A 25701-nucleotide genomic window follows, 5' to 3' on the forward strand; every position below is an offset into this window, starting at 1 on the left:
TGAGTGCTGAGCTTAACCCATGACCTTGGTTTAATTATATGGTTCAATTTGGCGCAATACTAGATAGGTCACAGTAAGCTTCTGATAGTAATTCCAGGCATCACAAAACGTGAGGATTCCTGGCTTCATAGAAGTCGTGTGGACACACACTCAGGGATTGACTTAGGAAAATTTGCAATACTTAAGCGCCCCGATCCTCAAGAATTCTATGTCTGTCTGAACGTGACTTTTGTTTCACTTTATACATTATTGCATTAAATATGCTTTACTAGGACACATTTCCTTTTTGCAATTTTGTAATTAGGGATCCTCCTTCACAAAAATACCTCCCATATCATATTTCTTTGCATTGTAATTAATAAGTAAGTAAAAGGGCAATTTGAGGACATGATAAGGTGTACAATAAGAGCTAAGTGAAAGGAATCAATACCACCTGTCTTGCATCATCTCTACGAATATTGATATACTATTCATTTTTATAGAGCAGGATGAAATAAGTAAATACTAACCACCTTATGTCACTTATCCAGCTTTAGATGGTACAAAGAAAAAGATGGATGGTGAATTGGCAACCTTGGGCTAAATGTTATTTCAACTGCTATGCATTTTTGAGTCGGTTGTATGATAATATTATTTTCTCAGTGCAGAGTTTGGTTACACGGAGTGTTCAAATTGAAATGTACTGGATCAAAATTTGTATGAACTTAAATTTTTTACCTAATTTTTATATTTCTGACTTTTATTTTGTCTGTCTTTCTCTACTCTATAATTCAATTACACAGTGGTCTGTAATTGGATACCACAAGAGATTAAAGAGATCAAAATGCGACCCCAAATGGTACTTATTGAATATTTCCTACAAATTCTTGCTAAGTCACAAAATGATCTACTTTTAGTTTTAGATGGAGCACATTATACTATTTAGACCTGAGACGAATATAAACTAACCTGTGACGACAGGTTAATATCTACCTAACCAAAATCAATCATTTATGTTCAAAAATAATATATAATAATATGTTCAAAAGTCAGATGTAATCCTTAAATAAATTTTCTAGATTTTATATGGTATTAATTGAAGCAAATAATATATTAAATGCTCCGAGCTGAGTATGAGAAGTTGATTTTCCAATAATAATATTTCAGTCATCATTTTGGTCGTTATTATTAATATTGCTACTCATCTGAGCAAATTAATATAATTGCTCTGAGCATATCAACTGATTGGATATTAATCTTCAGTTTATAATAATAGTTGGCATTATTTTAATATAATCTACAGTTTATTGCACTCTTTGGAGGTTACACTCACTTCTAGCGCACAGATTTGAAAGTGGTGGTCAGTCTTCAGCAACAGACTAATGCTAGATAGTGAAGATTTAATGATATGAATAGTAAGAGCTGAAATACGGTGATAACTGGAGGACAAAATTATGCCGGACAAGCGGCCCTTCTGGTTGGTGGACAGTGGGGTACCACAATCTCATTCCTTTGCGAGCTGTACTTTATAGTATTTAGTCAATCACAACCATAAGAACAACTGCTCCATCACCATGATCCCACAAACATGCTGAGCAACCGATTTTTGTCCGTGCCGATTAAACTAAAAGAGAACGGACCAGTTAAATTTTTAATGCATTACAGTTATACTAACATTGATATCAAGTGACATATTGAAAGAGTAGCCCATAATTTGATGTCCACTGCAGTGGATAAATACATTTGTCACCCTTTTATGCCCCTGTCAACTACATACTTTGCAAACATGATAGATTTGTGCTTTTTTCAATCCTGCAATTGAAATCAACTGAACCAGCATCTAATGAGATAATACCTGATGCATACAAATCATGTTCTAGCTATGCACCAACTACTTTCTACATTATTTGCATAAATCACACATCAGGCTTACTTACCTTGAAAAGTGCTGCTTTTGCCTGCAGATAGAACAGCTCAATAGTGATGCTATCCCGTAGATGCGAGATGCTTTCGATGAAGAACTGCACACGAAAATACAACGATAACGTCCCTGTCTTCCGTGGGAATTCGTGATCCAGAACTTTGCGGTCAAGCTGAAGCCAATTGTAGTGACCCCTGTAGGATAATCGAGAAGAAAACAATGTATTTTTGGTTTATTTTTCTATCACAGCATGTGCACTCAAGATTGAAATACTCTGCAGGAAGTGGGTGGAACACCCTGGTTGTATTCAAACTCTGAGCAGGGGTTTATCCAGGCATGAGATGCATGAGGGATAGAGGGGGTACATCAAGTTTAAGAGGACCTTGCTGAACCTTACTGGAGATTGCCGCTTGAGGGCCTGCTTCAATTTTTGCAGCATAGAAGTTTGACAACTACTGATACATTTTCAACACTAGAGGGCTCACTTCCTAGATACTGACTTGACAGTACACCTTTGATAACTTCTCAGTACAGTGGATTAGCACTTGTTCAGTGCCTATATGGGACCATGAACCCCTCACTGACATTACAAAATCCACCAGTCCTATGGCGCCTATATGCGCACTTCGTGCGCACCGCCCCTCCTTGAGGAACTAGAACTAGTTCTACAGTGGATAATAGCTATGCCATGTACAGCCTTCACAAAAAGTAACATCGTTATATTTAAAGTATATGTTATCACATTCGTTGGGCGCACCTTGGTTCAAATCTAAATATAGAGCATATCATTTATACAAATGTACAAATATGCCTATATAGCTTCAAAATTATTAATAGTATTAACAATATTTTAACATAGGAAGAGTGGTTTCTTTATGCGCATTTTGATACCCCATTTGTCCAATGTCTTTCAATATTAACAACACAGTATGAATTAAAGATCATTTTCTATATTTAGATAGCAACATATTCATCGGATGTGTTCCTACACCCAGTCTGTAATACATATGGGGTTATAGAATGTAAACGTTTATAATCAACCATTCTCATGAAGATTAAGGAACAAAAACAAGTTTTAACCTGAATGCAACAAGTTAGAAGTGAATAAAAGAGACAGAGTAATGAGGAGTTACAAATAACTGGACAAGATCTAGCCACAGTTTGAGGCCTCACGGACTTAGCGAGCGCATCGTGCGAACAACTGAGCACGATGCATGTGAGGCGTTCAACCGAGCACGTAGACGCAACCTCTGTGGATAGTATACTAAAAGCAACAGAGCCTGAAAGCACTGAAAGTAGTGCTAGACAGGATCCTGCCAGTCCATAAACTGCAGTGCTCATACATGGTATAGCGCCCTCTTTCTATCTCATTTTAACAAATAGTCATCAAAACTCTCAATGGGTATACAGACAGTCATGTGTTACTATGACAACCAGTTAATACAATGCAGTTTTCCTGCTTGGAATGGAGGGAAAATTATGTACTGTATAAAACTGAGAAGATGAAAAAGGCAACACTTCTCATAAAGCTAGAAGGAAATTTGACAAGCAAACAATGCAACCCGTGAGAAATCAACAACAGGGAAATTAATTGAACTCAATATGGTTTCATCTTGAGCATACCAATATTTTGATTATACAAAAACGGCATAGCACTGGTGGCATAAAGCTTCTAAGGCCCATTCTAATCTAAAATTAAAAGTCCCCTACATTTGGCTTCTTCCTACAACTACTAGAACAATACAAATTTTAATGTGCTAGCTAGGTATAACACATATTTGACATATAATTTCATATCATTTTCTTGAGTTCAGCAGAACATGCAAATGCAATATTCTTGCCCAATTAATAAATAAACTTATTAATAAGCTTGGGGTTAGGGTTAGGGTTTCTCCTATTCAAATGTTAACTACGGAAAAAAATATTGCACCCCGGAAATAATCATGTACTGCTGTAATAGGCTTCTGCATGTGTGCCGTATTGAAATATGTGTTGAAAATAGGCCTATTGATCCGATGAGATGCACCTGCACGATTAGCCACACTGTAATGCTTTCCGATGCTCACACTGCGCCCGTCGCTACTCCACGAACTACGCGATGCACCGCGGGCACGCGTTAGCGAGCCGCGCGCACGCAGTAGTGCGCGGACAGAGGGATGGACGGACGGACACGCCATGATTAGTATTATGATAAATAAAGCAAATTGTATAATCAAAATATTACTATTTGATCTAATATAAACCGTATTAAATTTGAAACAGAAGGTACTGGTTTTTAAAGTTAATAATGCACATACTGCTATTTAAAAACTTTTAAGAAATAACGCATATAAAACAATAATGGTGTACAGTTGTAGGAGTATTTTGTGATCCTAGCATCCTCTTTTTATGACATTTTTAGTATCCACGAAAAAAGCTTATTTCCAACATTTCAGTTGATTCCGATTTTGCATTTGCGAGTTATGCATGATTATGTGTATTACACTGCTCCATGGCATAGGCCACTGGGTGTAATTTTGTTCTGGTACACCAGCACATTAATTCAAATTTGACGATATTTTTGCTAAACAAATTAATCAGCAAGAAATTTTTGTACATAAACATTATGTAGCCAGAGCTTTCCTGTGATATAAAAATCTTAATTTTTTTGGGAAAAGTGGGGATGAGGCTGTGGATCACGAAATGCCCCTTTAATTATTAATGCAGATTTGATTTGCACAAAGTGTGTGTATTGGGGCATTTGTGTTTGGGGGTGTGTATGTGTGAAGGCCCATATCAGCCCATACACATGAATGAGCAAAATATAACATTTAACACAGATATCAAGTTTGCAGAGCATTAAAGAAAGGCCTGAAAAATTGGACGTTTAAATTAAAAAACAAAATTTGACATGCTACAAATAACCAGAATACATGATAACACAAATTGTCACCTGACCCATCTCTAGTGCGTAAGTTACACAGCAAACCAGCTTGAGCTACATTCGCAGGACATATCAGTATCACTATCCGCTAACTCTATTATTACTCACTTAACACATTGTATTACACCAGAATCTCCACTGAAAGCAGTCGTACATTATATTCCAGTAAATGGGCTATACACCAATACTCGCATACATATTACCATCAAATTCAAGGAAGAACCTCTCACATAAAAATGTGTGATCTTAACAGTTTTTTCCGTAAATCCTACATCTATGCCTTCAAAGCTCAACTAATCCAACATGCAACAGAAGGATTTCTATTTACTCACCATGAACTTCCCAAAACTGATTTCTATTTTGTGACAGGTTTTACCACATATGTATTGCATTAGTAGATATTCAAGTTGCAGATGTAGAAGTAGAAACATTTGACCATACTTGGTAAATATCTTCACACCTGGGTTGCATTGGGACAAAATAGCCCTAGGTTTCTATCATAATTTCTGAATATTATCAATAATGGATAACACTATTATTTTCAAGTGGGATTTAAAATGTAGGAATAGCAAACAGCATTCACACAGCATGTGCCATGTAAATACAGAAATGGCAAAATATGTCACTTTTTGAAACAATTACACTCAAACTGACATCTGCAGTTGGTCATCTGCAGTGTTGCTACTGGGGAAAGGTAAGCGGGTGATGTAGTAGTTTAGTTTAGAGTGTTACAGGATGTGCTCGGTGGAAACCGATCTTCGGCAACCGTGATCCACCTTGTATTGAGAATCTTTGATGAGATAGACAATGCGGTGTAACACCCGGTATTTCTGCCAGTAGAAACACAATGGATAATGGTTGCTGGGTATTACACTTCCTTTTGTACATTATCGCATACTGAGCAGCTTGGGGGGGGGTAAGGAAAACATTTTCAGTACTTCCGGTACATACCACAACCCTTACTTCAAGCATTCAGTAGAAACGTGCCTGTTGTTAGTGGATTGGTTCGTGGGTTACCAGGATACTGGTTTTATACTCAGTGCTCAGTATAAATACACAAATTATTACTGTTACAACTTAAATACGGTAGTTTACATGTAGTAAAGTGTTGCTTTAAAAGTTTCACAAAGTACAACATAATGCAAGTGAACTGTAACTAAACATGTCATTACTCCAGCAAATATTAGCTTCTTTTCTGAACATTAAAAGTCAAAATCCTGAGCATATAGACTCAATAGCTTGCAATGGGAAGTGCAATAGATGTTTATTCCCACTAATATGGTGTCAAATGTTTTTGTTTGCATAGACCTACCCTGGTTTCATATTATATGCCTCGTTGACTGTTGTCAAAAAGCAGCAATCACTTTTCATTTATAATATTAGCCTATAATAACTTAAGCCAATTTGTGTCCATTAACAAATTGCTTACTGATTATTTCATTGACACAAAATTACACACATTGAGTGTTCAGAGCAACCTAATCTGTATTCAGTATTATCAATTTTGTTTTCTTGAGTAAAACTGCCGGTAAAACTATTCAAAACCACTACATGTATTAAATCAGGTACTGAGATTTGAAGGGGAACGCATTGAATTTTTCACTGCACGATCACAATTATGTATGGTGTAGGCGCACCCACTGAAATTCTAATTCAGCGGAATTAATTCCATACCTTGCGCAAAAAGTAGGTTATAAAAGTAACCATATTATATGGTCCCTGATTCTAAGTTCATGTGAAATAAACCTAATTTTTTCACGTGAAGCAGCAAGTCTATGTAATTGTGCAAAGACAATCACTGTCATTTGCACAAAATCCAGGTATACAATAAACAAAGTCAAAGTGTCTTTCTTTTTCAGAGTGTTGTATTGTCCAGGGTAGCGCATCCCAGGGATCACATTTTGACATCTCTCTGTTTTATCCTTTGTATTGACTTTTAAAAATCATATGAATATTTGACCACACTAAATAAGATATGACCAAGAAAACTAATAAAAACTTTCTTGTAATGACAAACTGAATTGGTTGGTAATACTTTCAACTGACCTTTATATTAAATCGACCATACCATTCTGGAAGCTTCCCACTTACTTCTACAATACCTACCAACTACAGATTTTACACTTAATTAAACTTTAACTAAATATTGAATGAATAGCTATCTCTTCCATATCACAGCCCACAATGTAACTGTGTCTGTTTTCGGCACCCTCAAGCAAACTCGATCTTCACCACCAGACTTTTAAATTACAGGGCTACAATAAAATACCAGACACTTATCAATTAAAAATAAATATGTGATATTACAAAGTCTGCTTGTCAAATAATATCCCTTCACTTGATAATAAAATCTCTACTATGTGATCCTTTCCCACAAAACCTGCAACATTTTGGTAGACCTACACTATGGTCCACAATGGCCTCATCCCAATGGCATAGTCCAATAACCTCAATTAAACAATCAGAGTGCAAAATTTGACCTCAAGTTGCAGAGTATGAGTTTTTGTACCCAAAGTTTCAAAGGTCACCCGGACTGTTTCTACTGCAAACGTTACTGCATAAACGCTACCACTAGGCCTATTAACCTATTAAGGTGATTGATGGATTCACTCGCACTGCCACGCATTCACCTTCACCCGGTCTGTTTCTGCTGATACCGTTACGCGTATTCCTCGCATCACCCCGAATTCACTTGAATCATAGACCATTTAAAACAGGGATAAAGTTCTAGTATTAATTTCAAAGGCCCCGCGATAGCAAAATGAGGCTATGTGTGTAGCCACGATGACAGATTTCATTAAACCAGCCACAGGACTTACGTAATGACCTTGCAGCGCACGACCGCCAATCACAGCGCTGCTCTCGTAATGCATTTGTCCACGTCCCTTTAATCGCAACATTGGCCAATCACACGCGCCGTACCACAGCGGTTCGGTTGCCAATTGTAAACATTACCGCATGGTTTCAACGTGGTTATTGACGGAAAAACAATAATCGATATTGCCAGCTTTGTGTTGTATATGCTAAACTGGATCTTTTTACAGGCGTAGAGGGACTATCGAACTACAAATGTGCCACGGTATGTTGAATTCTGTCATGGATATCCGATATAAAATCTTGATTATCGACTTCCGACTTCCGGGTACATCTTTGTGATGGAAAATTCAGCCATGCTTCAGCGAAGGTTGCGGTGATTTTAGAATGCAGATTTTACATTCAATATTTCGTTGTCGTCTATAATTGAAGGTAATTATATGTAGTTTTATTAATAATATTCCTCAGAATGAAACAAGAAACGTTATTTCAACCAGAATATGAATGTTTTAAATGAGAAAAGTTGACGCTTTTCATCATGCACACATGTCGAGTCGAGTGTGAGTGCCTGTGTACGTACGTGTGTAGTTCCATGACCATTGTTTACATGGTTTTAAATCAAGATTTTACATTCAAAATTTGGGGTGTGGAAACTTGGAATCTTCAAACCGGGGGGAATTCGATGTGAAAAAACAAGTGAATTAGTCACGTAGCGAAGGATATAAGCTTTCGTGTGATACCAAATTCTTTACATCGTGGTTTGGTTCAGTTTGCAAATTTGGGTCGATTTTGAAATGGACTCGAAATCATCAATGATTGTAATATCATAGCTGAGCTAGCTTGCATTTTACATTAATATGGCCTGTAGATATAAATTAAATCGTGTGAATTTGTAATTATTTGATCTTAATTAATAATTTATAAAAATTAAAAATACTAATATATTTGTTCTATTTTTTATATTATTTACGATTCCAGGATCTGTGACGGGAGGTATGAAAAACTGCACAACAAAGAGGAAAACGACAGAGTCAAAGATGGAACTTCAGTGGTTGATGAGGAACTACAATTCATATTTAAATATCTCTAAATTATCACTCGATCTAGACTGTAAATGTTAAACTGTAAATTGTGAAAGGAAACTGAGACTGGGACCGTATTAATGAGAAATGATGTCAAAGACATGCATCGTCTTGTGGTTGGAATTGTGAATTTTATTCCTGGACCTGCACTCTACAGAAAGAACTTGGAGGCTTGGAATATAGAATGGAACAAATCCGAACAATAAATATTTACATAGTTGCACGATGATCTTGATAAATTATGGTTATAGAATACAATGGAAATACTTCACCGTCAACAAATTAAAAATATCAGGTACTGAGCTTGAAATTACAAAACATTTTCAAATTCATAATAAGTAACTTTCTGATGTACAAGTCGACAAAAAATGTTTTATGGGCCCGGCCTTTTGCTGTTCTAAGTTTTCTTTTTTTAATTTTGCTAAATTATTGTGTAAAATTGATTATTGATTTTGACTGAAATTTTTTTGAAAAAATTCAGAACATTTTCAAAATATGTTTGCAAAAAATGGTCAAAGTCCTGACCAACCGACCCCAATGTAAAAGTCTATGCACTCGTAAAACAGTCCTTTTTTGTCGCCTCGCAGGTATTTAAAACAGCAAAAAATTATTATTGAATTTTATTGTTATTTTAAAAAAAGCCTGCATACTTTTACATCAAATTTAGATTGTTCATTTGACTCGGCTTCAACTGCATAACTATAGAAAAATTATTTAATTCCTGTTCATCGTAGAACTTTCCCATGTGGCGTATACAGCGTAGAACGCAGATGCAAAAGCTTGTTATTGCACAGACGCAAGTCCACTTTTTTCAATTGCCCCCCTCCCCCAAATAAATCCTGGCTACGGGCCTGCTGAGTGCGTTAAAATTTTGCATTGTAGGAGTAGTATTTGTAGCTATAAATTGTACTCCCATTTTTTTCTACAACCCCCTATTTTGGGTGTTTAAAATCATAACCCCACTATTTTTGGGTTAAAGATTCTATGACCCCTCCCCCTTCCGAAGAAAATGCCAGCCCGCTTGTGCCATATTTCAGTGGTGGATCCAGGATCAGCTTTAAAAAAATATTAATTATTATTTTTTCAAGCCCAGTAATCCCCAGACATTTTTTCTTGAATTCATTGATCTGCCAGTGCATTGCATTTGTATAAATTTCTTCTAAATATCGTCGTAAATATAATTAGATTTTTTCAGTTTGTACTGCTGCTGGAAGTTTAAAGAAATAAAACATTCAGAACTTTTTCAGAAATTGAGGTGCATTATTTATTAAAATTCATTCATACATTTTATTTCACACAGAATTCGTCGGGAAAACAATGAACGTACGAGGGGGTATCCAAAAGTTTTTGACACCACCCAGAAGGAAAAGAGCTATATCGATGAAATTTTGTCAGTGTATTCACTGGTCCTTATGTACATTATGGTCCAAAAATGGTCTCATAAGTATGTTTACTTTCTTTACAGGTGGCGCTAGATGGGCAGTAGGCGCATAACCTGCAAGATGGTGAAAATTGAGGCACGCAGCGTGATTAAGTTCCTGCCTTTGGAGGGTTAGGCCTACAATGCTCAGAAAATCTATGATGAAATTAATGCTATCTACGGTGAAGATTGCCCATCATATGGCACTGTTGCTTTTTGAAAAAAAAAATTCCAAACTGGCCACATGTCCCTCACAGATGAGCCAAGAAGTGGACGTCCATCACTTACGGATGATGCGCCACAGTGAAGAAACTAAAAAAGTGGAGGATCTTATCATGAAAAGGTTATGCGCCTACTGCCCATCTAGCGCCACCTGTAAAGAAAGTAAACATACTTATGAGACCATTTTTGGACCATAATGTACATAAGGACCAGTGAATACACTGACAAAATTTCATCGATATAGCACTTTTCCTTCTTGGTGATGTCAAAAACTTTTGGATACCCCCTCGTACTTGTTTGTCTATGGTTTATTTTTATTTGTTGTTTATCATGATGTTGTAAATATTCATGACTTCATGCATCATCCGACCAATCACAACCGGTTATTGACATCATGTGACATGACGTGGCGAGATATTTGACCTCTGTGGTGACCTGGTAAACATGTTTTTTCTCCAGCGAGAATGCGAGATCCCATTGTTTTGATCCCGGTTTTGATGTCGACAGTTTTGAGGTTTTGCGTCTTATTATCCGGACGGAAATATTTATTGCAAATTGAATGTATATTTTAAGTGAAAAACATATCAAACTTTGGTAATATTGGTTTTTTTTTCTACTCTGACCCGATATTAATAATAAAAAATGATATTTCTTGCCCGGATTTCTTGACCAAAAATTTGCGGCGAATCATGTGAAATTTTTCGAGGTATAACGTTCGACCTTCCAGAATATATTTTAAGCCATCACTTTACAACCAATCATTAATGTGGAGTTTATATCAGTAATATTTTTCATAAAAACAAATTATTTTTTGATATTTTGGGGAGAAATCCCGGGGATAAATTCACGCCGTCGGTGAACCACGAGTCCAGATCGCGGTGCAGTGTGGGTAATCTCGAGTTGCGTAGCGGGTAATTTGAGCAAATTTTAGCTCGGCTCAATCAACACCACCTGTCGTGACTCGTCGCGGTGAGGGGTAGATTTTACGAGCGCTACATACATCGCTTCAAAGCAAATACCGCTGAACTTTATCCCTGTTTTAAATGGTCTATGCTTGAATTCACCCGCAAATGTTTGCTCAGTAGAAACACGCCGATTTTCAGGCTTATTTGTAAAATCTCACTAAATGTAAATTTATTGCTGATGTATGGTCTTTGTTTTGTGGGAATGGGTCACTTTTATTGAAAATATACAAGATGTCATTGAAGGAAGGAGACACCAGCTAGAGTTTCCATCCCACATATTTTATTTCATCACGATGAGTGAATTCATGACTTTTGATTGAATTATTCTTTGAATTCCTGACTACAATTTGGATCCTGTCTGATGGCTATTTTCTGTCAAAAATCCAGCTGTTTGGATGGATTAGTATGGTGAGATATCAGAGCCATTGGGATTGTGAAAGAAAACATCTTCTATGTACCTCTCATTCAAGTTTGTGAAAAAACGCATAAGGCCAAGGAAAGTCGATTTTGAGTTTCCCGTCACCCGCCCTCACTTCATTTTCTGACCCTCACTTGAATTCATTATTGTGATTTTCCAAAAATACCGATAAAAACTGGTTATATTTGCAAAAAAATTTATGAATATCCCTTTATTTTTTGTGGAAAAATCAAAATCAAAACATACATTTTGCTGTCAACCTTGCAGACTCTTTTTAATATACTTTTGAATCTCATTTGGGCTAAACATCCATCTTCAAGTGAGTGAGCGGCAAATAACAACACACTTTACATGTGTGTTGACTGTTGGTCACATAATGAAAGGCAGAAAAATAATGAATAATGAAAAAGTTACCTCACTTGTTTTCAGAAATTTTGTGACGGGAAACTCAAAATTGACTGTTAGTGGCCTAATAGATCACTGTAAGTTTATGACATGATTAGAAAAGTTTATGCATTGCACACATAGATTACATAGTTTCATGGTATACCTCTTATTCAAGTGTGCAACTAAACACACGATAGATCACTGTATCAATTAGTGCTTTTTTTAGCGGGTTCACCGTCGGACAAGTCAAGCCTTCATCAGGAGTAGCTCTGACTTCTTCAGGACAAAGTATCTAAGAATGAGACATGTAGGCTGCCCCTTGCCTACTGATGACTCTGAAAAGAGCCGTTCACTGAAGACTGCCCCTTGTGCTTGTCAACAGAGAACAAGTAGATCTCGCCTATCTGCTAATTTTAAAGGTTTTGTGGCTCTGAAAAGAGCTGTTCACTGAAGACTGCCCCTTGTCTACAGAAATCGCTGTATGTTCATGACAATGCGCATGTAAATTGTAATAATTACATAGCTTCGCTGTACCCCTCATTCTAGTTTGCGACAGAGCGCACATAGATCATTTGAAGTTCATCATGATCACATAAGTAAAGGGTATTGCGCATGTAATATCAGGTATCAAGCAATTCACAACGCCTGCTTTTTATCTTGTCTTTAAAAATATTTACTTTTCTACACTTTGAATTGTAAAGTTTGGGTTATCTGAAATGTCAAGATATTATTATGACAATTCTAATGTCAGCCCACTTCAGGAAGCTACTCCGATTACATAAAAGTTATCAAATACAATGCCTAAACTTGGCAGCATATCTGGGTTTAACTTAATATTCGATAAGGTTTTTTGGGGGGATAAGTCTCTAAAATTACTGGATGTTTTGAAGACATTTCTGACATTTGAAGACAAGTAAACAGTTGTGCATTTATCTTTATGAAATGTGATATTTACTCAAATAAAATGGAGGACTAATATTCCAAATGCAGACGTTTTACCAGACTAACTTGAACTCAATACTAATACACCTTCCTTCAAAAAAGATGTCATTATTATTTTATGTTAACATCACATTGCAGGCAGTTGTCAAGCCATGTAAGCTAGTCAGACTCAGGCTAGGTATGTAACTGTAAGGTACATTTCTTGTTATAAGAATAACAGGCAATTCATCAAAGAAGTTAGATTATTATTTATTTATAAATTGTAAAAAGAAAATTTGGGTATACTTCAGGCATATTTGGTTTAATGCATAGATATTACTTGAGAAGCCAAAGATAACGGAATATAAAATGCAACCAAATTCACTTTATTTTCAATTGAACCATTTGATTGTTTTCCCCTTCAAGCCTATTAGGTTTGTTTGCTGTGCGTAAGATTTCCATGGGCGGATATTTAAAGAGGAAAATAAAAAAGTGCAGGTGATGCTGCAATATAGATATGAGCCTATGAATAATGCAAAGCCTATATTTGTCATAAACTGTTTTATGCTTGAGACAATAATTTATAATGAAAATAAAAAAATCAGAATTGTTTTCACTACCATATAACCTGAGCAACGTGAAATTAAAATCAATGTCTAAAATTCTATGATAAAACAATATATCCAATATTCAACAACTCTTCATATACCTTTGTACAGGAGCCAACCGTTGTTAATCGGTGATGAACCAACACTTTTACTGTGGCGTACACGCGAACGCGATGAGACTACGCGTTACGCGAGAGCGCGTAAAATTCTTCATGCCTGGAACCTTTGTGCCGTATGCCAGCTTACAAGTTGAATTCAGTATTTATCAGGAAGCGGCTAAACATTGCCGTTTTATTCTGTAGTTTTATTGCTGATATCAAAAGAGAAATCATCGAAGTTTTTGTAAGGCTGAGTGGCAATGATGAACTGACATTCCTCGTAAATCGTGAATTATATGATTTTTAGCTTCTTTTCGTTGTTGAAAGGGATTCAATCATGTTTCACCGTTGTTCATCACCGATTAACAACTCGCGTCCGGCGCGTCTGCGTGGTTTACTTCGGTCGGGCAGCTAAAGCTGCCCTCGCGAAGTAAACCACTCAGACGACGCGGACGCATCGTTGTTAATCGGTGATGAACAACGGTGAAACATGATTGAATCCCTAATTGAATTCAGTAACTTCATAAAGAATCTATGCATTTATCTTGTGACTTGTTTTTCAAAAGATATCCTGTTGTCTCAATTATTCAATGTATACTTAAGTCTATAAATTGGCACCAATGAGCGTTTTTCTACTGAGCACCTCACATTACCTCGCTTTTTCCCCCTGCATTTTTAATCCTCTCACTGTCAACTGTGTCATTTTGGAAACCTTGCATGGGTAAGTCTGCTGAAACACATCAAAACCACAAAAAATATCACAAATTTCAGTAAAAAATAAAACAATTGATGGTGTGCTCATTTTTACTCATGATTGTCCTTTAATAATCCTTCTACATGTTCAAGACATGTTGTGAATTCAGCTTGAGGTGATTCTCTGAAATTCTACACAGATATCACCAGTAATACAAGCTATCTTTGTCTAATTGGACCATTTATAATGTCAAAATTGACAACTATTATCTGTCTGTGTTCCATTTCTTATTGATACCTAATATGGAGAAATATATATGCATCGATTCTGTAGGATCCATTTCAAACTTGACTACCAAGAGAGCAGACAAGTTTAATTAGCCGATTATGTGGATGTTGTAAACATACATGCTTGTGATCAACCATTCCATTTTGAAGGGAATCTTTATTCATCATTCATCAAATGTTCCATTTAAATAAACAAGCTCCTCTTTACCTTTACCAAGAGCTTCCACCAAATTGACTTTAAAATAACCCTGAAAAACAAGTCTGAGTAGAACCATAAAATCTATGGTAGAACTTTCATTCAATATGGACCACAATGGCCTCATTCCAATGGCATAGTTCAATAACCTCAATTAAACAATCATAGTGCAAAATATGACCTCAAGTTGCAGAGTACGAGTTTTTGTACCCGAATTTTCAAAGATCATTCAATGAATGTGCAAATGTATTGGGGTTAGAGAACTGTGCCCTGATAGATGAACATGTTGTGGATCCTAGTGATTGTTTCTTTGAACAACAAAATTCAATGTTTTTCTTTGGCATTACATCAAAACCAATTGCCCTTACAAACAATCTCAGTGCTTGCATAACACCTTGTGTTTTTACTTGAATACTGACAAATCTATTCTGTAAAGCTACAGCGCTTAGAGCCAATTTGTTGATCTTGGACCCTGTCTCAATTACCCATCACATCTTATTTCCTGCTTACCCTACCCATCTTTTGGTTATGTTCAACATGAACCACTTTATCTGCCAAAACTCATCAAGTGATCAATAGCACAACACAGAGTGTGATCACGATGCCTTAATTTTTTACACACCATCAATGACCGTCCATTTTCCTCTGCTGTAGTTTTAAAGGTACTTCAGGGAAAACTGAATTTTGGTAAGTATAATTTTTGAAAAATTAATTTATTGTATTATCAAAACTTCAGTTTTCATATTGTTTCCTGTGAATCCTGTCTCTCCATAACACAGCCCATGCCACATGTTGAGATTTCCATTCTTGCACATCCAAAATGCCGCCATGGGATGAGAATGGTATTAAATTATCCCGCACAGTGCATGTTTTGGGTGAATTTCAAAACTGTTTATATGAGGAATAATCATTTGAAAAGTTGATGAAGTAATTCCCCGGGAGTAATTCTAGTATGTTTTCCCAACCTGCTTTTGTCATATGCCAAGTTTGCACTGGGAGTGTGATTTTGCGCGACTGAGTTGAACGTAGGACATGTTAATAAATTCACAATTTTATAGTGGTCATTTAGAATTGTTTAACCCAGAATGTTTTGTTTTTCCATCCTAAAAGAGCCACACATAACACTTTGTTGACACTTTTCCAACTCAAGGGATCTACTTTAAATGGAGCAAAAGCACACTTCCGTAAGTAGTGTGTTTAAAGCAGAGTCTGTGCTTAAAGCAATGGCTTGTAACAACTTTTAATTTACTTCTACAAATCTTGATTTCACTCTTGTACAATTTTTTTAATCATTTTATTTGGTGTTTAAATTTCACCAAATGATCACTAAAATGTTACAATTTAGAGAAAAGTAACAATTTCCATATTGAGCTTTTCTCTTATTTTGGAAACACATTCTTATAATACACCCACCACATTTTCAGCTGCACTCCAAACTGTGATTCTCATCAAAGTGGAAATGAGATTCTCAGCATTTGAACACTTTTTGGAGGTAAACAGATAACAAAATTTGATTGAATTTATGCACCTGTTAATGCACTAGCAATAAATAAAAGGCAACAAGCTACACATGGATAACATCACGGGATGTATGGATGTGCTAAGAAGAAATATGACTTCTGTGTACCAAATATGATTTGCATCATAAATCTCTTAGATATTGTGTCATCTTCACCTTCATTGTACATGATACAAACAAATCACTTACAAGACTAATCATATCAAAAATGCAAAGTGAACGATAAATCTGTGAAACCATGAGAGCTGTTTTCACTTGCAATGTTTATGGCTCAAGAAGCATTAAAGCTGTAAGGTGCTTTTAAAAATCAGGCATGTGAACTTTTCATATAAGGCAATGTGAAAAGAACACAACAAAACTGATGGATATTAAACCAAACTAGTGGCAAATGGTGGTCATAGACCACAAACCTAGCTGGGGCATGTTGGTGTTTTAGAGGTATCTGACCCCTGCAAAATGTTCCAAAAATGTTCCCCTGGTCATGAGGTTTGGCGTCACCGAGTTTGAGTCCCATACTCCTTACAGACGCCCATAAAATTAAATTTTAAGATTTGACCCAGATAACCTTTGACCTGACCCCTGCACAGCGTTCCAAAGTGTCCCCCTAGTCAGTAAGTTTCTTGTCACAAGAGTTTGAGCCCGTAGGCTTATCCCTTACAGATGTCCAGAAAATGCATTTCGAAAATTTGACATCTGCATGACCTTTGACCTGACCCCTGCAAACTGTTCCCCTGTTCATGAGATTTGTTGTCACCGAGTTTGAGTCCCATACTCCTTACAGATGCCCAGAAAATTAAATTCTAAGATTTGACCCAGATAACCTTTGACCTGACCCCTGCACAGCGTTCCAAAGTGTCCCCCTAGTCAGTAAGTTTCTTGTCACAAGAGTTTGAGCCCCGTATCCCTTACAGATGTCTAGAAAATGCATTTGAAAATTTGACCTCTGCATGACCTTTGACCTGACCCCTGTAAAATGTTCCCCTGATCATGAGATTTGTTGTCACTGATTTTGAGCCCCACACCCTTACAGAGGTTGAGATAAGGCAATTGTAAGATTTTACCCCTTAATGACCTTTGACCCCAATTCTGAGTGCAAGGTATGGGCACTGGGTAAAGCCGATGCACATGTGTAAGTGACGTCATTCTGCTATGTAATATGTGGCAGAAGAAGCATTTTGAAGGTATTTGGTTATATACCAAAAATGCCCCTTTAATGACCTTTGATCCCAATTCTGTTTGCACCCTATGGGCACTGGATCTAGCCGATACATATGTGCAAGTTACGTAATTGTAGGGTGTAACATGTAGGAGGAGAAGCATTTTGAAGTTTGTTGCCAGAAGAAGAAGAAGAAGAACTAGTGGCAAATGGTGGTCATAGACCACAAACCTAGCTGGGGCATGTTGGTGTAGTGGAGGTATCTGACCCCTACAAAATGTTCCAAAAATGCTCCCCTGGTCATGGGGTTTGTTTTCACCGAGTTTGAGTCCCGTAGGCCTACTCCTAACAGATGTCCAAAAAATTCAAATCTAAGATTTGACCCCAGATGACCTTTGACCTGACCTATGCATGATGTTCCATAATGTTCCCCTGGTCTTGAGGTTTGTTGTCACCATGTTTGAGCCCCGTACCTCTTACAGATATCCAGAAAATGAAATTCTACGATTTGACCCCAGATGACCTTTGACATGACCTTGCACAGTGTTCCAAAATGTTCCCCAGGTCAGTAAGTTTGTTGTTGTGGAGTTTGAGCCCCGTACCCCTAACAGATGTCCAGAAATTGCATTTAGAAAATTTGACCTCTACATGCCTTTGACCTGACTCCTGCAAAATGTTCCCCTGGTCATGAGATTTGTTGTCACTGAGTTTGAGCCCCATACCCCTTGCAGATATCCAGAAAATGAAGTTATAAAGATTTGACCCCAGATAACCTTTGACCTGACCCCTGCAAAGTGTTCCAACATGTTCCCCTGATCATTAACTTTGTTGTCACCAAGTTTGATGTCCAGGAAATGCGTTTCTAAAATTTGACCTCTGCATGACCTTTGACCTGACCCCCGCAAAATGTTCCCCTGGTCATGAGATTAATTGTATCGAGTTTGAGCCCCATACTCCTTACAGATGTCCAGATAATGCAATTGTAAGATTTTACCCCTTAATGACCTTTGACCCCAATTCTGTGTGCAAGGTATGGGCACTGGGTAAAGCCGATGCACATGTGTAAGTGACGTCATTGTGCTATGTAATATGTGGCAGAAGAAGCATTTTGAAGATATTTGGTTATATACCGAAAATGCCCCTTTAATGACCTTTGATCCCAATTCTGTTTGCACCATATGGGCACTGGATATAGGCGGTACATATGTGCAAGTTACGAATTGTAGGGTGTAACAAGTAGGAGGAGAAGCATTTGAAGTTTGTTGCCAGAAGAAGAAGAAGAAGAAGAAAGAAAGAAGAATCGGAGAGCATTACAGTAGAAAGAAAGAAGAATCGGATAGCAAAACAGTACCTAGCTCGGGGTTGAAAACCCCCCAGCTAGGTAATAAGGCTATTATACCTATGAGAGCAATTCAATTCTAAAGCTTGTAGAATATGTATCCAGTTAAAAAGGAGCAAAGAAAGATGATTCCAGGAGGAGGCTTTCTAAGCGGAAGGATAGCTACAGGATGCTATACAGCCGATCCAGATCAAGCTAGCATTTCAGGCTCTTAGTTTTATGTGAAATTAAGAAAACAGGCTTCAAGAAGGAGTTGGGTTTTTTTTTCAAATTTTCTTTCAAAAATCTGCTTTTGATGCTTTCCAAAATGTAAACTTGGCATGTAAACTAAGTATTTTAGCTTCATATTTTAAAGAATGGTATGTTTATTTCTTAACAAATATGAAGCAGCAGCATAGTAGTATTACATCCGTGATCACATTTTTCAACCTGGGTTAAATTTCATCCGGTCTACTAATATATTCCCTCATGTCACAATTTTACATTACCATTTTGCCCCAAACATGAAATTGCTTCAAAACATCTTTAAATCATCACATTTATTCTTGAATTTCATCATCATATTTGACTTTTATGCTTCTTGAACTTGCTAACCTTTATTTTATGGGGATGGCAATATTGACTGATGTAGCGACCAACTTGAACAGATATAAATGGCAAACAAAGATGTGGTTAGACACCTGTAAGGCATATGGAGAGTCCATCAATTCTCACACTTCAAAAGTGATATTTGGTTTTTGTTCAACAATTTCTTGTTTTGAGATATAAAAGAAGAATCAGAAGCTAGAGAGGGAATTCTTGCCACAACCAGGCCCATCCTAAATGTGGACCTTTCATCCCAAAAAAATTGCATGCATGCAAAAAGCAGACTTGTACGCTTGAAAATTAAAGTTTCTTAATTTGAACATTTTAAACCTATTTTTACCCACAAAAGTGGACTTTTTAGAGAGAATTTTTGATTTAGGAGGTGCTGCTGTCTGCTCACACTCCCTCCCCCTCCCCCATGTATGGGGCAGGGCTGCTACATGTAGCCACTGACTTAAAAATTAACATTTCAAAGGGCAAGGAAATCAGGCTTGTGTAAACCAGACATTATTTGAAGTGGATATATCATTGATAACTTTTTCCCCAGTTTAATAGTTATCATCCCAATTTCAAATCAGATCAAACTGAATTTTTTTTTATTACCTTATTATATTTCTTATCACAACATGGCTAAATAACAAAACCCAAAATATATTTTGCGAGAGCGACATGCCCTCCTGCCACCCCACTGGTATATCATCCATGACAAAATCATTTGAATCAACTCTGATATCAGTAATGACAATTATTTCATTTTGCATGCCGAACCTAAAAGAATTTGATGCTTAACCCTAGTCTCACTATTAAAACCACTGGGCGTGCATGCATTCCACGTGATGCGACGATGCAATCAGCCTAAGTCGTATATACCTAGGGAATCGCTGGCCAAGCCAGCATAACCCGTGGCAGACTCCGCCGTGGCTACAGGTCAGTGATCTTCTGCGTGGCATGCAAGCGGTCCGAGGTTCAAATCTTTTCTCATTTTTTGTTTCTTCTTTCCCTTATGATAGCAAAAAACCACACATTCAGTTAGGGTTAAGCTTAGCCTAATTTTTCTTGAGACACCTAATGAGAAAGAATTTGGTCACAGACACTCTGTAAACATGACCTAGTTCTTCTGTCACATCTCAGGAAGTACTTACCTACTTACCGATTATCATCATAGTATTAAAGGAACTGAAAACTAAAACAAAAACTCAAATATAAGGGGCTTAAACTACTGTAAAAATAGCTCAATTCGTAGTAGATCGCAACCTCATTTGGTCTATTGAGCTATCAGAGGGCACTGAGTCAGTGCTTCACTGGAACAGAATGAAGTCACTGAAGTAATATTTGCGGTTAACTTACGTTTGATCGACAAAGGCTAGGCCAAAGAATTCCTTCTCTTTGAGGCTGAAGTAGGAGATGACTAGATCTAATAAATCCCCTGAGATCAGCTTGGGCTGAAATGAACAAGAAAAGAACAAAAAAAATCATTTTAAATATTAGGATATCATAAATCATAAATACAAGAAATTACTTACACCTGAAAAGCAAGCAAACACATTTGGACCATGTTGGCAACATACGGTAGGCCTATCTATTTAAGAAGTTCAAATTAGAAATAAATTTTAAAAAAACCTTGCTGGGCAACTTCCCATTTGTTTACATCTGTTTGTTTACTTGTTTGTTTATAATTGCCTATGTGTTTATTTGTTTTTGGGGTTTTTTTTGTCTTTCTATGAAGCTACTTCTTTACTCCTGAAGGCATTGGGCTATTCCAGAAAATAAGCGCACACCCCCTATAGAGGAGTTCGGATATCCGGACTTTTTCCATCCATCCAAGCTCCGGAAATCCGGACTTTTCAAACAGAGGAGTTTGGATACCCTTCTGTACAAAATGTAGTTGAAATTCCGCAACTTCAGCATGAAAGTGGATAAAATTTCCGGTTATTTTCATTTTTAATGAAGAATACGGATATCCGGGTTTTTTCTTTGATTATTTGTGACCGGAAATCCAGACTTTTGTAGAGAGATAAGCTTGGAAATCCGAGTTTTTCTCTCATTTTAAATTCACTCCTCTATAGGGGGTGTGCACTTATTTTCTGGAATAGCCCATTGCACTTGGGCAAATTGCTCCTAAACAAGCTTGAAAGATCCAAGAACATTTTCCATTTTTGTCATCATAATAATATGGAATAAATGCAACTTGATCATCGTTAATATGGAATAAAATCTGATGGAAAAACTGTGTCATTTTTCACAAAACCGTAAACAAATCACTAAAAATACTCTGAACTTCACTTAAAGATGTGTTGATTTGCATTACTGGGATTCCGATAAGGCCAGGGGTCCATGAAATGCTTCCCTTATTAGATACTTTGCCCTTTAACAGCAATTTCCTCTAATTGAATACAGCCAATAACTCAGGCACATTTTGCTCATTAGCTACTTCAAGAATGTTTCATGTCCCTGCAGTGATGATCAGGAGAATTGCCACATTTCATTATCAATTCAGTATATTTCTGTTTTTAAACTTTATTTGTCCGAGTGTTCATACACGAGAAACTAAACAAATTGCACAAATTGACGTAAAGATTAGCTAATTTTCCTAATTTGCACTAACTGTTATACTTTTCCTGTCAACTGTTATCTCAAACTGTGATATGATGTTTCCTATTATATCACTCATACATAAATTCTAGACAGTTCATTGGTTGATTACCATTTGCCATTTTTACCATCACCCACTCCGTGTGATAGTCTTTACCATCATGTGCTTTGTCAGTAGTGCGCCTGCGCCAAGCCGCAAGGCGCTGACTCTTGGACTCGCCGATTTAGTTATGGAGTGGACCCCAAAATGTGAAGTATATCACCGCAAAACATGGTGTTATGTTGATGAATAAATGTATTTCCTACCTTAAATAGTATTTTAGTAATAGAATTTATGCATGAGTGATATAAAACAAATATTAACTGTCTTAAATTAGTGTAATGGTCGAGAAATATAATCACTCGGTGAAAGATGTATTGTTCCATTCCACTTGCCGTTCCGAAATGGAACAATCCATCTTTCACCTCGTGATTATATTTCGACCATCACACTCATAAACAGTTAATATTTGTATACTGACACACCTTTTATTCACTTATGCCTTAATATTCAACATTAATATTAAATTTTTTTTTTTAAGTAAAGAAAATCATTGGTGCTAATAACATTGTTATGATGCTTTGTATTGAAACTAGGAACAGTCAGTCTCAAAAGCAATAATCAACATTTTGGATATTCCAATTTGCTTCATACTAAACTCTTTAACCTTTAAGTCCCCATCTCATCAAATCATCCTAAGCTGTAGGCTATTCCCCAAATGAGACCATCCAAGAGGTCCTTGACGGTCTATGTTGAAAGCATCCTCTATGAAACAAGGTGACATTCTGACTCCTACTCATCTTCATCAGGGCATTATATTGCCACTCAAGGCTTTGCTAAATAGACCAAGTTCCCCTCGAGAATGCAATATTACACAATGATCTTTAACAACCAATGTTATTTACCATATTTGCAGTGTCCCTAGTCTAATATTTTCCTCTTTTACAAAATCACTTGCCCAATTTTATTTTCAGCCATTCAGCACATGTTGGTATTCAGTTCGAAGATCTAAAATATCATAAAACATTATCAACTCTAACATCCACCATTTTTTTGGCTATGGGAAAGGAAAGAAGGAAGGATTAAAGAGCGAAGATGAACAAATATTGTTCCTTCATGATTCGAACCCCAGCCCCCCCCCTCGGTCATCAACCGGTAGGCCAGCCACAGCCCTCATAGATTTAGCAAGTGCGAGCAATCAAGCGTGTAGTGCAAGGCATTCAACCGAGCGTGTATACAACCTCTCTGGATAGTATACTAATAGCAACAGAGCCCGAAAGTAGTGCTACCGGTAGGCATGCGTTTTCACTGGCCCTGTTAATGAAATCGTGCATATGGCTTAAAGTGATTGCATCATCCACTCACAAGGGATTCAGCATGCAGTGGCTTTGTGCTGTTGGATTTTGTTGGATTAGGGAGGGTTCGGGTTAATAGGGCCTATTTTCAGTAAGAAAAATAGAGGTTACTTTAATTAAAGAACTTAAGGGGTTGTTTGGAATGACAGGTGAGTCAGGGGTCAAAAACAAATTTTTACCTTTTTGACCTCAGCACATGTGTATGTATGATCTGCCATACAAAAATTAAAAAAACAATACCTCAAAGTATCATTTTTTAATGTTTTTTGTCATAATCACGCTTTTCTACAAATTTCATCTGTTTGTACCGGGGGCGTGTCTGTTGCCAGGTAGGCCTACATGACAGCATAGACACACGTTACAACCTTGAATAATAATACAGAATGATGTTATATTCTTCTTAAAGAGGAACAAGCACATCTGGAATAATGAACTACATAATTGAGTTATGTGGCCCAGGGCATGTCAGTCCAGACACCACCTAAGTCCAGACATGTATACAAGTATACAGGAGTGTGATCTATAAGGACAAGGTCGCCTACCAACTGGCCAGTTGACCAGGCCAACGTTTGTTCCTCTTTAACCTATCTTAGAACTGCCTATTATTTCAATTGTTATACTGTTCTGGTTGGTTTATTGCATATACTGTATAGAAATTATGCAATATGACGCCGAAAGCATGACAGAGTCATCTTCATTCAAATAAAATTCAGGTACCCGTAAGGTACCACGGAGCAATTCGCACGATAATACAATAAAACAGATGAAAGGTATGAATGGTTGTGGAATCGAATTGCAGACCTGTCCCTCTGTCACCTTAGAAGCTCTTAGAACTGCATCTCGTGAGGCAATGGTAGGTAATAAACCAACCGAACGATATAACAATTGAAATAACAGCATGTCTTGGTCTCAATTCAAGATGTGCAATTTGGACACACCTACTCGTTGGCTGATTTATACTTCAACAGTTCCTCAAAGTGATATCAGAAAAGCCACTATCTCATTGTTCATTGGCCCGCAGTATCATACGCCGCCTGGGCACTCAACTTTAGAATTGATGGGTATATGTGCCTACATTTTGTACGAGCGTCGCGAAGTTGGCCCATATCAGTACAAAACGTTGGGTTTTTTTTTATTTTAATAAGGGTCAATTATGTACAATCAAACTGAAAAAGGGGTCATTGGGTATAATATTTTGAAAACTGAAGGTGCCTGGTCATCGGGTATAGTCGGCTTCAAAAGAGGGGCATATATTGACAGGCACATACCGTCACCTCTAAAGTTGATGCCCCCGGTGCTCGCATTATATTTTGTTCATGGCTCGGCTTTTAAAACTCCCACACATCACAATAAGGCTATTGAAAAGTGTATAGAATAGCTAATGATAGACTGGTCCCTGCGATTAGTCGCGGACCCGAGCGACAATATAGTAAACACATCGAGTTTATAACACAAGTGACAGTAGTCGTGAATTATGGAGGGTTTCATTGAACTTCTACCAGCAAAATATGGAATAATACTAACACAAGACACCAATCGAGATGATGATACCAGCCATAATGGAAGGCTTGTATTTGACCTTCTTATGAATCCAATTTCGTGGCGAGAAGTTAAAAAGGTAATGTATATTTCAAGAAATTTGGGTTCAAAAATTCCGTATCAGCTCGTATCATCAATTCCGTAAATATGGCGTATAGAGGCACAACTTGACAATAAACTGAACTATTTAAGCGTAAAGGACGCACTGGATACACATAAATTTGTGTTTCCTTGCTGGCGGAATAGTTGTAAAACTCTTTTTGTCAAAAAGTTGGACAATTTATGAATTATGATTGGCAAAATAGCGAAAGGAAATAGACTTTTCCAACCATGTAAAACTACACTGGGTTGTTGACATGGTCGACATACATTAAGACATACGCATGTTCCTAAAGTAGGAGGTAAGTACTATAATTAATTGTTTAAAGTGCTCAACATACCAGCAAAAAGTCATAGGGTCATCAGAGTACAGGGACTTTGTGAAATACTGGGTACAAAAATAAAGTGCGTGAGCCGATATGCAACATCAAATATAAATGCCGATTTACATAATTTCCCATGACCTTACAGAAGTGATCGTGCTCAAATATAAAACTATAGAGTTTGGTCCTTGATATGCACCATCAATTGTGTACTTGTGA

At 37.0% G+C, this 25701-nt stretch overlaps 1 protein-coding gene and 1 long non-coding RNA gene across 2 annotated transcripts in view; one reads left to right on the top strand and one right to left on the bottom strand.

Moving 5' to 3' along the window:
• The window catches only part of LOC140148546 (uncharacterized), a 143648-nt gene that overhangs the window by 94733 nt on the left and 23214 nt on the right, over nt 1-25701 (bottom strand). Inside the window, 2 exon segments of the mRNA XM_072170539.1 lie at nt 1917-2094; nt 20882-20976. Of these exon segments, the coding sequence (XP_072026640.1) occupies nt 1917-2094; nt 20882-20976 (273 nt within the window).
• On the top strand, nt 7552-9971 carry LOC140148545 (uncharacterized). The gene is made up of 2 exons (XR_011858496.1): nt 7552-8069; nt 8616-9971. It is a non-coding gene; the product is annotated as an uncharacterized lncRNA (long non-coding RNA).

Source organism: Amphiura filiformis, chromosome 3 (assembly GCF_039555335.1).
Source record: "Amphiura filiformis chromosome 3, Afil_fr2py, whole genome shotgun sequence".
NCBI classification, from domain to species: Eukaryota; Metazoa; Echinodermata; class Ophiuroidea; order Amphilepidida; family Amphiuridae; genus Amphiura; species Amphiura filiformis.